This window comes from Emys orbicularis, chromosome 14 (genome assembly GCF_028017835.1).
Source record: "Emys orbicularis isolate rEmyOrb1 chromosome 14, rEmyOrb1.hap1, whole genome shotgun sequence".
Classification (NCBI taxonomy): domain Eukaryota; kingdom Metazoa; phylum Chordata; order Testudines; family Emydidae; genus Emys; species Emys orbicularis.
Window position 1 is genome coordinate 43,106,593 of NC_088696.1, and position 16,010 is coordinate 43,122,602.

Here is a 16,010-nt window from a genome sequence, read left to right on the forward strand (position 1 = left end):
TTTATTCACTCGAATTTAAGGTTTTGCGTGCCAGTAATACGTTAACGTTTTTAGAAGGTCTCTTTCTACAAGTCTATAACTAAACTATTGTTGTATGTAAAGTAAATAAGGTTTTTAAAATGTTTAAGAAGCTTCATTTAAAATTAAATTAAAATGCAGAGCCCCCCAGACCGGTGTCCAGGACCCGGGCAGTGTGAGTGCCACTGAAAATCAGCTCGTGTGCCGCCTTTGGCACGCGTGCCATAGGTTGCCTACCCCTGACTTAGAGCCTCATCCATTAAGCAACAACACGGTAAGTTGAGACACCTGCCATTCACACGACAAGGCAGGGCAAGGCCCTCCTTAGCTCTGCTCCTGCCTCGTGTTGCTAGTCAAAGTCTCAGCACACCAGGCCAACACAACCCCAAGGCTGGCTGCTAAGCCCTTCTCACACTGCCGGCAGCACCCCAGCCAGGCCTAATCGCCCCACTCTCATGATGCCCCTCAGGCACAAATAACGAGGTAGTGTCTGATTTCTGAGTGAAAGGCCATTGAAAGCAGCTAAATGTAACACGGAGTCTGACTGCACCAGCTGAGCGCCAGGTACTGCATGTAGCCAACACCCGCACTGCCATGAAAGTGGTGTTTAACCACAGCACAACACATCAGCCATCCAGCTACAACCCCCTGGTGGAGAGAAGGGACTGCAAGGCAGCCAGGCCAGGCCAGCCATGGGCAAGCGAGTATAGGGTTGATCTCGCCTAGCTACCTTGTGGTAAAAGCTGCAGGGGCCTGGTCTCCGCTAGGACATTGCAGTGGGCTAGCTCCTGCACATGAGTTATCCTTCTTAACCCTTTACTGGGCACTGTGGAAACCAAATAGAGTCAAGCAAGTAACCAACTGCAAACCAGGTGGAGGCCCCTTCACCAAGGTTGGCCTTGTGCTGGGTGACTTGGTTCCTCTCCCCCACACATAGGTCAGTGTGGGAGACAGCAGGGGCACTCAACACCCCCCCCCCCCCCCTAATGGCCAGTCAGTAACAGATCAAGCTGGCCTTAACATTATCACCAGGCTTTAGGCTGAGCAGCCCACTGAGGGGAGTAGGGAAATTCACACTCTAGAGTCACGGGGTTCGTCCCAGGCTTGACTGTGGGAGTCGGTGAAATTACAGCTAGAAATGGGTTTGTCGGTAGACTCAGTGAGACACACTGAATTGGGTCATGTGCAGGGAACTCTCTGGAGCCACAAGGGCTAGACAATCCTGCAGAGCCAGAGAAGAGCTGATACAGCGAACTGGTGCACTGGTCCGGGCTAGCTCGAAGCTAAGGTGAGAGCATGACAGCTGGCAAGCACAGCCCAGGGGGGTTGTATACGAGGTGTAACACTCACCTCGTCTGACTCATCCGACAATGTCCGTAGCAAAATGGGAAAGAGGCTGTCTGTATGCCGGAACATCTGAAACCAGAGAAACACGGGGCCTCAGTCACACAGAGTCTGGAATATCCCTCCCACACACCAGGAGCCGTCCTCGTCAGTGCAGGCTAGTGCAGCTTTGCAGGCATTTTCCCAGCCAGCTAGCAAGCTCTTCGAAGTAGGGATCGAAACAGTAGCTCGGGTGAAAGTATCAGTAGCAAACTTATTAGGCCAACAAGTACAATCCCAGAAGGACACGGTTGCTTGTTTGCTGAGCTGATTCCATACCTATGTAATGAGAAGGCAAGTTTCTAGTGTGGGACACTCACTTTCCTACCCTTCCCAAGAGAGGAAAGGCCAGAAGAGACTTACAAGTGAAGGGTTTCTTATTAAAACCCCCATGGGTAGTTTGGGGGTGAATTTTTGGGCTTCTCTTCATGAGGAGCTGCAGTCACCATGGCATCGATTCAGATTTCACCTCCTGTCTGATTAGATACATGGTTAACGAGAACTGATGTGCAGCAGGCAGCGTGAATGATGGCAGCTGCTCCCACTAGAGAACTTATGACATGTCCTACCAGGATTGATCTATGGTAGGCAGCACCCCAGGGGAAGGAAGAGGGGGTGTCTTCCCCTCTACCTTCTCTTGGGAGAGCTCGCAATCTAGAAAGGCCAAGCCCCTTCCCTTCTCCTCTGGAGGATTCTTGAAAACCCTTGCCAAGCCCCGATGTGCTCTAATACCCACACCTGGATCATACCCCAGATGTGCTGTAACTGCCAGCCAACCTGCTCAGGATAGGGGACTGCATCTAAATTCATCTATAGCACCACCTCCCAAGCACTCGCTCTCCTTGCAACGAGTCCACTGATAGAACCTCAGCTACAGCAAGTCAGGAGCAACGGATCAAAAAGGGCTTCCCAGGCGCTTCTCCAAACCTGCTGACATTTCGCTCTTCCCCCCACAGCCTGTCTAACGGGAAGAACCCCTGTGCCAAGCACGATGCCTGTTAGGCTGGCCTGCCCGCAGAGTCCTACACAGCGTCCAGTGGGAACCAACGACCTGCAAAGGCAGTCAGAAGTTTCAGCCCTGATGGAAGAGCCCCAGAAACCACACTTGGCTTTAAGGGAGAAGCCAGCCCAGGTCTACCCCAGAGACGCTGGGCAGAGCAGAATTTTCAGAGGCCTCTCGCTAGCAGTGCAATCCCGCCAACCGATCTACAGACGTACATATGGGAGGTCTGTGGCAGCCTTCTCCTCCCAGGGAAGGTGGTGGCAAGGGACACGAGTCTGAAGAGCTGGGAGGGTGTGACAACTGGCAGCAGAACAGGTAACTCCTGAGTGAACCCAAAGCTCAGTGTTTGGTTCAGAAACAGGGCAGAGGCTCGGCTGGGTTTTTATGCCTCACCCAGGAGCAGCGGTTTGCCTACCCGTGCTACTAAGGTCCCTAATGTCAGAAGGGCTCATTTTGATGAAAGCCGGGGTATTGCTCATGTTTGTACGGACCATTTTCTGCAGCTAGAGCCGTCTTCAACGCATTGCAGCCCAGCTGGGCTAGTGGCAGGAAAGCCCTCAGCTGATGGTAGGACTCAGGTTAATGGGTGTTGAGAACAAAGACGGTAGCTAGAGCCAAGTGTGCAGCACTCTGCCGGAGTGACAACCCCACTAGCTCCAGCCCTGCGGCTGGTCCCCACGTCTGCCAATGCACCTCAATGCTAAACTGAAGCACTCCCGTTCTTCTAGCTCGGCAGCCGTTCCTTGCTATTGCAGCCAAGGCTCCACCATACAACTCTGCCAGTGCACCTCCTCCCTACCTGCAGTGCCCCCTGCTGGTCACAGAACGTCGCTGAGGCACTGAGCCAGGAGACGCACTGGCTTTGCAACAGACAAGTGGTCAGCGATAACTAGGCTGAGACCAAGCAGCTCCAGCCCAGCTCCGCAAAGGGAGCAGGATATTGCACCAATGGTTTCACAAGCCCGACTTACCTTCCGCGGCGTCTTGATGTACAAGTGATAGAGCCATTTCAGGACTGCGATTCTGGTCATCATCCCGGTGGCTGAGTCGTGAAGGTGGCAGTCCAACACCTGCACTATCCCATCGAGGTTAAGGGTCACCGGGACCCGGTCAGTGCTGCACAGAAAACCAGGGGCACAAAGACGGTGGTTTGTGTGCGCACGTGTCCCCGCGCTGCTCCAGCCCAGAAGGTTGGCCCCAGCACCCCCTCTTCCACACATCAACTGGCAGGTGACCCCGGCTGCCTACGCTTGCTGTCTTTCAGAGCTACACATAAGAGCGAAGGAGCAATTTCACACAGTCCACAACTGACAGGAGCTGCTGAGTTAATGGATTGGCTAATCAGGAACCCACTGCATGGGGGGGGGGGGGGGGGGGCGACGACGATGGAACAAGCAGAGCCTGTGTAAAACATGGATTGTACCACTCAAATCTGCTGGCCAGAGAACCTTTAGTATTGGGTTTATCATTCTGCTCCTCCCTAGGGCTGGTGTGTCAGGGTTTGCGCCTCCTCTCTCGTGACATGGGCATGAAGTGAAAGACTGAGCAGTGTGATTCCATAGGCCAGAGGAGCACAGATTTGCCCAGCCCCGCCGCAACAGGCTACCCCCCCCTACTTGCTGTGATCCCGGGGATCAGGTGTGACTGACAGCCTGGTCCCCAGCTCCTCATGCATCACTAGAATAGCCTGGGTTGGCAGCACTGCAGCCTGATGGGTTAAGCACTGGCTGGGAAGCTAAGAGACGTGGCCTCAAGTCTTAGGTCTGACTTATTGGAAGTAATATAAACACGCAACCTGTATCTCCTGGGGGTTAGGAGGAAGCTTTCCCGGGGGTGGGTTGTCCCATAACTGCCTTTATTGCAGTTTCTTGAACCTTCCCTCTAAAGCATCTGACAGGACACTGCACTTGAGGGATCTGCCACAGCAGTTACTATGTTGAGAAACTAGAATATGCTACAACACAGCCAAAGGCCATCAAATCCGGGCTCCAAATAACAAAGTGTGCGTGCCAGATGCATTGAGAGTCCCAGCAGGAACAGCATGGGCATTCCCACACGCTGACCCTGCCAGGGGACTCAGAGCTGCCTCGAAGGGGCCACGTCAATGAGCCAGGGCACTTGGTCTCCATTAACCTTCCCGCCATGACTCCTAACAAGGGGCCCAGCTGGTATCACGCGTGGCAGTTGTTTCTGCAATGGGGACACCTACCCAACTAGAGCATGGACTGAATGCCAGCTTTTCCCAAAGGGCCCTGGCAATTGGTCAGAGGGGCAATGGCTTTCGGGTACCATCAACCTGGGCTGAATTCACAACAACTCGAGTTTACCAAACTATTTCCACGATCACCATGGACAGACCAGAAAATCCTCAGCTTCCACCCCAGCATGACCATCTCTGCCCCAAAGGGGCTAACTGAACAGCGAGGAGATCACGAGTCCAAAGAACTTGCATTGCAATGTGGGTAGAAGACTCCCAAATAACAGCGTTTGCCAGATAAACTTTGCCCTCCTTTGGATGTAATGACTCTCCAGTTTCCAACTAGGATCTGAAAGTCTAACTGGAGCCCTAGGAGTTCCCAGAATCTGTATTCTCCTCCCCCCAGCAGTAAAGCTCTCAAAGCATTCGCTCAAAGAGTTCCACATGAGGAATCTCGCCTCTAGCCATTCCTGTTGGGGCTGGCTGGATCCCAGGGGTGGGGCAGAGTTGATGGCTGGGGCCCAATCTTACATTCAAGGCCAGATGGCTGAAACACATGCCCGAAACAGATGCCCAAGAGAAGATGCTCTGAAGATCCAGAAGGGGCGATGCGCTCTTGCCTTCCAGGACATACAGGGGATTTCTAAGAGACTGAATTATTCAAGTGTGTGCTGAACTCATGATGGCTCTCTCATTTGCTTGGAGTTTCTCTGCAGCTTATTTTATGGGAATTCCTAAAGGGCAAATTTCTCTGCAGAAACTGCTGTTTCATAGGGTTTGATTTCCCCCTGGACAGGCAGTCTAAGGGTGAGACAGGGGGATCCTTGCCCTCTAGGAGGTAGATGAATTGTTTGAGCTACATCATGTCAGATGTTTGTTCAGGTTTCTGTTCGAGGTTAGTGCGGATGTCAGAGGCAGCCGCCAAGGCCAGCTGATCTAGCATTTCAAGCCCTCACCGGGGAGAAGAGAGGCAGGCCCCAAGAGGCTTCGGATTAGGGTCCGAATGGGGCCGCAGCACTTTTGGATATCAGGCTACTGTATTGAAGCAGGCAAATTAGGTTTTGGCCCAAAATCAGGCGCCAAATCGCCAGTGAGTGCGGGCAGGAGCCTCCACGTGCAGCCTAGCAAGACGGAGCTTCTGCTGAGGGTCAGCCAGGCTCACTGGTCGCCATCTACAGCCCACGGTCATTGCTCTCGTCCTGCTGTCGGCATCCCCAGGGCAGAGTAGGGCTGCGCCGGCTTTGGGTGGATTTAGTAACACGCTGCTGCACCGTGCTCTGCAGCATGCCCACGCACTTCTCTGCTCTTCCTTAATCCACAGCCAGCCTCACACAGGCGCTTCGTCACAGTAGCAATGGCATCGCTTTAATCGGACCCTCCACGGATGTGCCACGGGCTCTCAGCGCTGAGATCTGGGCCAGGGCAGGTGCTTTTGTCTAGTTCATCACCCTCGCTTTAGATCCGCTGCTCTGCAGCCCTGAGAAGGTGCTGTCATGTTCGCTCTGGGGACTGTATTAAGGCAAGTACATTTTCTCTTGTGAATTCAGCGCTGCGAGATGTGCCAGGCCTGAGACTAGAGCGCTCTATTCATCCCCAGGAGTGGTGTGGGCAGCCTCAGGGCAAGCTTGCCCTCGCATGGCCCTGCCAGCATGCCTCTGCCCTGACCTCGCAGGGCATCATGTCGCAGTGGGAAGTTCAGCTTCAAAGCCATTCACTCGTTCGCCTCCCTCCACAGCCAGCGGGGCTGCCTATTCATGCCAGTTGCAGTGCATACTTATCAACTTGTGAAAGGGAAAATGAATGGGTTCTCAAGCTGCCTAATGGCGACTGATGCACACAGCAGCCAGCGCTCCCTCCCTGGGGAAAGCGGGGAGGGGGGTTCCCATTTGTTTTGGCGTGAGAACATCCAAGCCACAATTAAATCAGATTTAAAAACACAAACCACTAAAGTTACTCTCCCTGGTCCCACTTGTACATTAGAGTATCTTCTTCAGACTGGTTTCTTTGTAACAGTGTTTCCCAACCCTTTGCTTTCTTCAAGGTATTTCTGATTGGGCCCTTCCACTAAACATCTGTTCTTACCTTCAGCTATTGCTTTTCCTCCCCTACCCCATCTCCATTCCCTCCATGCTCGTCTCTCCCTTCTGTTTCCCCCTTTGGAGGAGGGGCTCAGGGCCCAGGCCGGGCCAACCCTTCAAATGTAGGCAATCAGTGTGTTTAAGGAGAAAATGGGAGCGAGCCTGCGGTCACCCTGCTCCAGGTGTGGCTGAGCGGAGCGCGCTAGGATTGTAATGATACGGATATTTATCCCCTGGGTGCCTGGCAAGGTGGTAGCAGCTTTCACTCTCTGCTGATCTGGGCTGACTGAGCCAGTGACTGGTTCTGTCTCTCTCCATTAGCCCGCCTGTCCCCCGGTGCTTCCCTGGCTATTTTAGTTTGTTGCAATTTCTAATGTCCGAGTTGCTGATCACACTCCCTGGTCTAACCAGAAAACCATACTTTAGTATTACAGTCATAACTAACGGCACCAGGATCAGGCTGTGACATTACGCCCCATATTCTTCATAGTAATATTATTATGATAAGAGTATGGCATGATTCTGATGTCTTTTGTGCAAGATAAGGCATGTGAGATATTGAGAAGGTTCTGATTTACTGAAGATGATTATCCTACTTGTAGGCATGTATCATTTTGGTATCTGAAGTTAGGAATATGGCCTGTGTATCTATTACAAATGCGTTTACAGCTGGGAACACCCACTACGCAAAAGATTCTCAGTCTAGATGGCTGGCTAGGAAGGGCCATTAGGGAGAACAATAGGTCTTAGAAGAAGCTAATCTCCCACCCGGGGGGCCTTCCTAGGGAGCCTCTTTAAGGACACTACAAACAGCCTCTGAGTCACTGCTGCTATGACCCTACAGGGACATGTGACCAAGTCACCTGGTACTGGACTCCATCTTGGAATACCAGTGTTTTTCCATTGACCGGAGGTGGGAGCCAAGCTTAAAGATAAAGAGTTCCCGCCATATGCAAAAGCTATTTAAGGCAGGGGAGTGACATCATCGTGGTTCTTCACTGACTCCCTACTCACAGAGACTCCTGGAAACACCTGAGGAACAAGGTCTGAACTGAGGGAGAAGGGCTGGACCCAGGCGAGAGGGGTTTCTAGCCTGTGACAGGAATACCTGGGGGTTTTAAACTGCAAGCAAGGGCAGCTTAAGAATCCCTGCAACCAGCTCAAATCACCATTTAGGGTGAGAAGTTGCTACTCCTATCCAAGCTCTTTAGTCTATTAAGCTTAGATTGCCTTTGTGTCTATTTGCTATGTAATCCGCTTTGATCTGTTTGCTCTCCCTTATCACTTAAAATCTCTTTTGTAGTTAATAAATTTGTTTTGCTTTATCACAAACCAGTTTGAGGAAGTTATAACTTGGGGTAAAAAGCGGTTGTATATTTCTTCTCCATATTGAGGGAGGGGGAAATTTCATGAGCTTACGCTGTACAGTTCCCTGAGCAGCACAAGTCGGTATAATTTCGGGTTTACCCTCTAGAGGGGGGTGCATGCCTGAGTAGCCAGGAAGTCCCTTAGCTGAAGCCTTCCCATGCAGAACTGATCACAGCGTCTGTATGTTTCTGCAGCTAGGTGTCTCTCTACCTGTATGTGTGCTGGTGAAGGTACAGACTGGAGCGTGGGAGAGGGCTTGGCAGGCTGGTCACAGCAGTATAGTGTAAAGGGAACCCAGGCGGGCTCAGTGGTACCCCAGTTCCAGGTGGCACCCTGGGGGGAACCCGTCCCAGGGGCCTCTCTGTTCTGGGCACCATACCGACACAGTGAGACACCTTGCCCAAAGAGCTGACAGTCCACCTAGACGAGGCAAAGAATCACACAGGCAGGTACAGAACCCAGATCTCCAGCCGTTCAGGCCAATCCCTATACCGCGACCATGCTGCAGGAGGTTGTACGCATGGACCCCTTGGTGTGGAGTGGGCATGCTCTCCATTCGAAAACCAGAACGCTGCTGTTCTCTGACCAGCCAGTGTGGCCCATTAACCTAGGTACATAAGGCCTCGATGACAGAGGAGAATTTTGGAGGAACACGTCTGCAGAAACCCAAAGCTTTTCCTTCTCCCATTTTTTTTTTTTTAAAGCCACAGCACCACAACCCTACTAAATTCCTACTAATGAGGGATTTCACACTAGGGAGTGGATGTGCTGCGAAGTGCTCTTCACTTCCCTGGCATACTCTAACTGTTCCATCACCGTCTGAACAGGGCATGGGAATACTCCTGTTGCCATGACCTAGAGACCCAGCTAGCTAAACACTAGAATGAGGATTCCTAGATATCATGACAGGTGCATTAGGAGAACCTAGTGGGCAGCCTGCAACTATGTTCCTTCAGCACTCTCCTCTGCTCCATAAAGCCTGCTCCTCTTACCCCCTGGATAACTTCTCCTACAGCTTGTCCCCACCTCACACTCCACCAAAGCCCTTTCAAGGGTTTCCTTTGTCTTCTTCACCAGCTTCTACATTCATTCCCCCTGTGGCAACGCTCCTCTCTGCTCTCCTCCAGGCGGAGCAGCAAATAAAACATCTGGCCAGACTGGAGAAGGCGGCATTCCCAATCCCCCAAGACACATACTGCAGATGAGTTGCAAGAGACTGAGCATTTGGGGGGAGGGGGTCATTTATAGCCCACAACACCTAGATGATGCTGCCAGTCCAACCTAGTGGCATGTCCGTGCATTGTAGTCGTCTGCAGAGCTGGGACTGGGAGCGCTCTCTCCTGCAGGTCCGCAGAGGAAGGGTAAGGAGTTTGTGCTGCAGGGAGGGGTGGGAAGCAGCACCACACCACTGCTCCCAATAGCCCTCACTACTGTCAGATGAGCTGGGGTGTGCAATACACGTCCTCGTCAACCAAGGAATAGCCACCTGGCCCATTATGAAGTCTGGACTAAGCCAATTGGAATGGGCTAAAACCATGACTGAGGGAGGCCAAGCGAGCTGGACAGGAGGCCAGGTCTCAAAGAATGGTCAAGTCTTGAATTCTGCTATCCTGTTTTACACTATTTTACCGGTACTGATGTCCAGCCATTTTGAGAGGTGGGATAGACAACCAGGTCTTCTCTTAGCACCTAAGACTGACTGAAGGAATTCACAGAATTATGTTCCAGCAGCCAGATTTCAACCTCCCCTTCATGGTCTGGGCTCAGGTTATGATCTTTGGAATCAATTCTGTTGTTAAGTTATGGCAGATTCCACAGTGTCTCTGAAACGTGACTCTAGTTCTGTTTGATCAAGCCAGATTTCCACCAAGACTGAAGGTAGGGTCCCAGTCTGGTAATGACTCTACGAAATCCCTCCCAAACGTCCTTCGACCTGCCTACAGACGATGTGGCTTAGTAGATTCTAAGGTTGTGGAAGACATGTTCTGTTTCCATTAGTGTACTCCTGGCACTCAGTGCAGATTTCTACATGCTTATGTAGCTGAACATAGCGATGGTCCTCCTGAGATTCTCCCAAGGCCCATGATCCTTTTTCAGTCAACCGTGAGACTGGTGATTGTTGTGGAAGAGTTTTTGAACGTTCACAGTGTGCTTTAGGGTGGCATCACTTTCTGTTCCAACAAGACAACACACCCGCCCATAGGTCAAACATGCAGACCTCCTTTTCTCTACGTTCTTGGATGGCATCTTCAGCAACTTGGACACAATATTGTGCAGTTTCTCAGACACCGAACTGGCAGTGGGAAGTAGGAACGCCTTCCCCCTGCCTGAATGCTTGTAGCCACTGAGGGCCATTTCTCATGTTCTGCTCACCATCTTCCATTAATGCCAACACTGGTTTTTCAGTTGCTACTTTGGTTTTGCCTCTCCATTTGCAGCCTCTAGTAGGAGACCTGCAAGTTAAGTGTCTAGAGAAGTAGCCAGAGCAAAGCGCTTAATTGCTCATTCTGTGGTATGCTAAGAGGGATATAAAAAAAAGGCAGCTGAAACTTCCTGAACAAGTTGTTCTAAAGTTCTTCTCTTCAGTTGTTCTAAAGAGCAATTGTCTCTCTCGCTCATGTGGCCCTTCGGTAGATACACCCAATTTGGAGCTCATCAGCTGATTTGCCATCCTGATACCAACACCCACAAAGAGGGAGAAGGAACCTTTCTAACCTGCTCCCCCCACCCTTGCCCACTTCTAAAAAGTTATGGACTTTCAGCATCTGCAGCTGGGGGGCGCAGTGGAAGCCAAGGTCAGATGGTAAAGTATGGCACTGCCTGCAACACCGGTATTGAGTCAGGAGTCTGTTTTCTTCCTCTCACTTTGTTTTTCGGGAGGGGCGCCTATACCCAGCAGCAGGCAGTAAGAACTGGGCCTCATTACTTTCTGCTGAGCTTCACTTCCCTGTATAAAGCCAAGTGGCTACTGACTTCAGGAGTAGTAAAGCCTGCATAATTCAGCCCCCCCAACACACTCCTCACCAGAGCACAAGTTGAAAGGCCCTTCCACTAAAGCCGAAAAGACGCAAACCGAGTAGGGCTTAAGGAAACCGCTTTCATGGATTCATTCCATCTCAAGCCATTTTGAAAGCAGCTTTTCTAAGGGCAGCCTCGCCACTATCTGCTCCTCACAGATGGCTTGAAGAGCCTCAGCCATTGCAGCTCATGGTGCTCCCAATAAGCCCCCGGGAAGCGTTCGTGCTCTGGGGGTGCAGGCTGGATTAGCCGGCAGAGGGCAATGCTGACCCTCCCAACATCTACTGCAACGGGTCTCCTCAGCTGGCACTCGGTGACCGACAGGAACACGCACGGTGTGTGCAGCTTGCTGGGTTTCCTTTGCTTAGCCTCTTCCCTTCTCGTCTATCACCTTTCCCCTTCCTTTGCCTTGAGCGGAGACCTTCATGTTTTTCACTCTCCCTTCTCTGTACACGGCACACAACCCCCAGCCCCCCTCTCTCCCCATCCATTCCGTTTCTAACCCCACCTCCATAGGGCTCTAGCAACATTAGACAAGCCCCCATCCACCCCTGAAAGGAGTTCACCTCAGTCCCTGTTTAGGGATGAGAATTTTTTTTTTTTTTAAATCTTCCTTCCACGGAGGCCATGGACAGGGGAAATCTGCCCCAAGAAGTGAGGCGTATTGAGGGCGTCTCTCGCTGTCTGTCGCTGGGTTCCTGGATTCCTTCCCCTTCCTATCAGATGGCAAGGATTAGAGGCGGATTTCAGCCCAGCACCAGTTCGAGGGTCACTGAGCCTCTGGCAGAGCGAGCGGGTGCACTGCCTCAAACGCAGATAGCTACAACACTGCCTTGCGCTCTGCTGAGCTAACATCACTGCTCGCAAGCAGGGCTGGCATGAGAAGTGAGCAGAGTCCAGCTCAGTGCTTCCTGGCAGATGGCAGCAGTCCTGTCTCGCAGTCCAAGCCAGGGACCAGGCAAGAGCCAGGCTGCCTGACAGCCTCCCCCAGGAATTAAGTACCACCAGAAACCTCCCCACCTTGCACTCCAATGCAACCTGCCTTCTCGACGAACAAAGAGCAGCATGGACATCTGAAAACAAACAAAACCCTACCAAAACAAAACACGCCACTGCACACACAAATCTCCCCAGGGAGAGGATGACAGCAAGGGCAAGCCCCATGTGACAGTCACGTCACTTAATGCACGACTGGATGGCGCTCAGATACGAGGAGGCTGAAGGCAGGATAAGAACCTAGGCAGCATTTTAAAAAGACATCCAGCTACACTATTCTAGAAGTCAGGAATGGGGGAGACCTGTTAGATCACCCCATCCATCTGCCTGAGCTGATCTGCATCCCTTTGCAAGGCACTTCAGAGTAGGGGGCTACGGCTCCGGATCCATCAGCATCAATGCGTCACTTGACTTGTGTGACTGGATGGGTCACGGTATTGAAGGAGCTTTTCCTCTCTCAGCCATCAGCTTGTCTCCAACCCAGACGGAGAGTGACCAACAGCAGTTCACATCCAGCAGCTGACTCAGTCCGTTTCCTAGTTGACAAAGGCCTTTGGTACAGAAATGGACCAATGTGGACTGGGTGCAATGGCAGGGTGTGGGGAAGACTTGCCCTGCAGCCAGAGGGGCTCATTTCCAGTGTCACAACACACCACCCGCACTAGCGATTTCAAAGAAAAGCTCCTGAGAAATCAGCTTTGCAGACTGACAGCATCAGCAGTGGCTGCTCTGCTCCAGTGGGCTTTGAAGTGACAGGCCATTAAACAAATTCTATTTAACATCTTAAGTGTAAAGTCCAAGGATGAAACTTGCATCAGCAACAGCTCAGGTATAAACAATTCACTGCACTATTAAAGGGACACCGTTTAGTGGTCTAGTGCAGGGGTGGGCAAACTTTTTGGCCCAAGGGCAACATCTGGGTATGGAAATTGTATGCCAGGCCATGAATACTCAAGAAATTTGGGTTGGGTTGCAGAGGGGGTGAGGGCTCTGGTTGGGGGTGCAGGCTCAGGGGTGGGGTCAGAAATGAGGAGTTCAGGGTGCAGGAGGGGGCTCCAGGTTGAGTCAGGGGGTTGGGATGCGGGGGGGGGGGTCAGGGCTCCTGCTAGGGGTGCAGGCTGTGAGGTGGAGCTTGGGCTGAGGTATTTGGGGTGTAGGAGGGTGCTCAAGGCTGGGACCAAGGGTGCAGGAGGAAGATCAGGGCTGGGGCAGGATGTTGGGGCATAGGAAAGGGTCAGGGGTTCAGGCGGCGCTTACCTCAAGCAGCTCCCGGAAGCAGTGGCATGTCCCCCCACTGGCTCCTACATGGAGGCGTGGCCGGGTGGCTCTGCACACTGTCCATCCGCAGGCGCCGCCCCTGCAGCTTCCATTGGCCACAGTTCCTGGCCAATGGGAGCTGTGGGGGCGGCGCTTGGGGCGGGGACAGCACCCAGAGCCCTCTGGCTGCCCCTAACCGTAGGAGCCAGAGGGGGGACATGCCACTGCTTCCGGGAACTGTGGCATGCACGCACGGAGCGGCCCCCAACCCCGCTCCCCAGCGGGAGCTCGAGGACCAGATTAAATCGGCTGGCGGGCTGGATGTGGCCTGAGGACTGTAGTTTGCCCACCCCGGACTAGTGGCTCGAGATCATACTGGAAACTCAGCGTATGTCTACACTACCCACCGGATCGGCAGGCAGCGATCAATCCAGCGGGGGACAATTTATCGTGTCTAGTCTAGACGCGATAAATCGATCCTCGAGCGCTCTCTCGTCGACTCCTGTACTCCACCGCCGCGAAAGGCAACGGGGGAGCGGCAGCAGTCGACTCACCGCAGTGAAGACATCACGGTAAGTCGATCTAAGTATGTCGATTTCAGCTACATAGGATGACCTTGGAACAAGTCACTTAACCTCGCTATGCTTTTCCCCCTCCTGCCCACCTTCTTTGTCGCCTTTGGTTGTAAACGCTTCAGAGCAGGGACTCGCTTACCACGTTTGTACAGCACCTAGCACAAAAGGGTTCTGATATCGGGCAGGGTCTTTGGGTCCCCCGTCACGCCAGTAATGACGGGGGACCCATTGCAGATCAGCACATGAAATCTGGGATGGTATTCCCTTCTCCAGGAGAGATACCTGCCGCTCCCAAGGAAGGCAGTGGTGCACTGGGGGACGGGACGGGACACTCCAGGACTGGCCCACTGGGGAGTAGTTAACACACGGCAGTGTAAGGTTATCATCATTAACCTGGTGCATTTGATAGCCCATTGGCTAGTGAGTTTCCAGGCTCTGTTACACACAGGGGAGAAGATATGGCCCAGAGCTGCACGCACTGACACATACTTCACTTAAAGCAGGTGACAAGTCACCAGTGACTTTATGGAGACTGTTGCTGCACTTACGGTCAAGCACAGGTCTAAGTGTCTACTGACTAAGGGCCTAGGACTGTAAAGGCACAAACACTAACAAGGGGACTCCGGCAGGTACAGTAACCCATGAGATGCGACTGCAGTTAGATTGTGTGCCTTTAAACTAGTGCAAGGGCATATTAACACCTGAGTTACAGTGACACTCTGTGGTGGGCTGGTGGTATTGCAGTCTTACCCAAGCGTAGAACGAAGCCTTCCTTTAAGCTGTGCATGCGTAACCAAGGTGGGACAGTATGGAGCTGACCGTTAATACGCCCAAATGGGCACCCCATGGAGAGTTTCTGTAACTTCACCCCCATCTGTGCACAGCACAAACGTACAGCCGCTATTCCCATTCTCTCTCTAGGTTTCTAGAGCACACCCATTGCTGGGGGACCTCCTGGATGGAGCTGGGCTAACTAGACTTGCAATAGGCCAGTGATCTCCTTGGCTTCCCTACTTCCAGCCAAGCAGGCAGGGCTACGGCTGAACTTACTTCGCCCTCTCCCCTCCTCTGGGAGGTCTCCGTGAATGGGGCCTGGAGCCTCCCCTTTTCAGCAGTCGGGTCTCACGCTGGGTGGAGTGAAGGTGCTAGCAGGGAAGGCTGGGACAGGTGGGGTCACGGTTCTGCCCCTGGAGTGTGTGAAGTGCTGATTCCTTCACCCCCTACAGAGAGCTCCTGCCTCACAAACGCCCACCCCTCCCTCGAGCATGCCAGGCTCCCAGCAGGCCAAGTGTCTTGCTATAGTGGCCCCCAAAGGAGGAGTTTGGAGTCTGTCAGAGCAAAGGAACGGGCACTGGCCAGGCCTCCCTCTGACAGCCCACCTCTATTGGTCCTGCAGCCCCGACAATGCCCCTCCATCCTCACCTGCACCCGTGTCCCTGCAAAGCCTCTCCCCGCCACAACAAAAGGGAGAGGGGGGTCTCACTGACCTGTATCCCATGCACGTCATTCTCAAGCAATGACCATTACTTTACCTGCTTACATTGAAGACACTGGCGCTGCTGAGGTTGGAATCGCTGGAGGCCTCCAGGCAACCTAAAGGAAGATCAAAGGGACACTACTTAGACCCTGCGATGGGGCAGATTGAGACAGCGACTCCTACTCATCCCCCTGGCTGGAGAACAGCGCACTACCCTGTAGATCTGTACAATGAGGACAGCCATTCAGGCCTTTGGAAGAGCTCACCCTCCAGGTCCATCACACACTGCAGCAGGCACGTTACATTGTGTATGGGCCCATGTGAGCCAGGAGCTCTCCCGTGGTCACGGTGCCCTCTACTGAAGGAAGGTGGCCATGAGGATATTTTCACTAGCACAAACTCGAGCTATAGCTCTCCAAGGCCACCTAGCCTAGATGTTACTCACCCACCTCAGCCCAGCCTTCCTCCCCCTTTAGCCCTCACAAAAACGGAGCCCAGCCAGCACTAGCAAGGCTTGCAAACTGGTTTCCTAACTTCAGAGGAAGAAATTCCAACCTTGCCTCAAAATTAAGTTCATGGAACTGAACTAGACGATCTGGTCATTTTCCAAGCGAGTGACTGATACAGCTGAGAACCGACA

General features: G+C 52.6%; 1 protein-coding gene across 1 annotated transcript in view; it reads right to left on the reverse strand.

Annotated features, from left to right (window-relative positions):
- The window catches only part of VAC14 (VAC14 component of PIKFYVE complex), a 204,072-nt gene that overhangs the window by 145,248 nt on the left and 42,814 nt on the right, over positions 1-16,010 (reverse strand). Inside the window, exons 10-12 of the mRNA XM_065416489.1 lie at positions 15,426-15,486; positions 3,376-3,520; positions 1,369-1,434 (exon numbers count right to left, since the gene is read on the reverse strand). Of these exons, the coding sequence (XP_065272561.1) occupies positions 1,369-1,434; positions 3,376-3,520; positions 15,426-15,486 (272 nt within the window). The remainder of the gene's footprint in view (positions 1-1,368; positions 1,435-3,375; positions 3,521-15,425; positions 15,487-16,010) is intronic.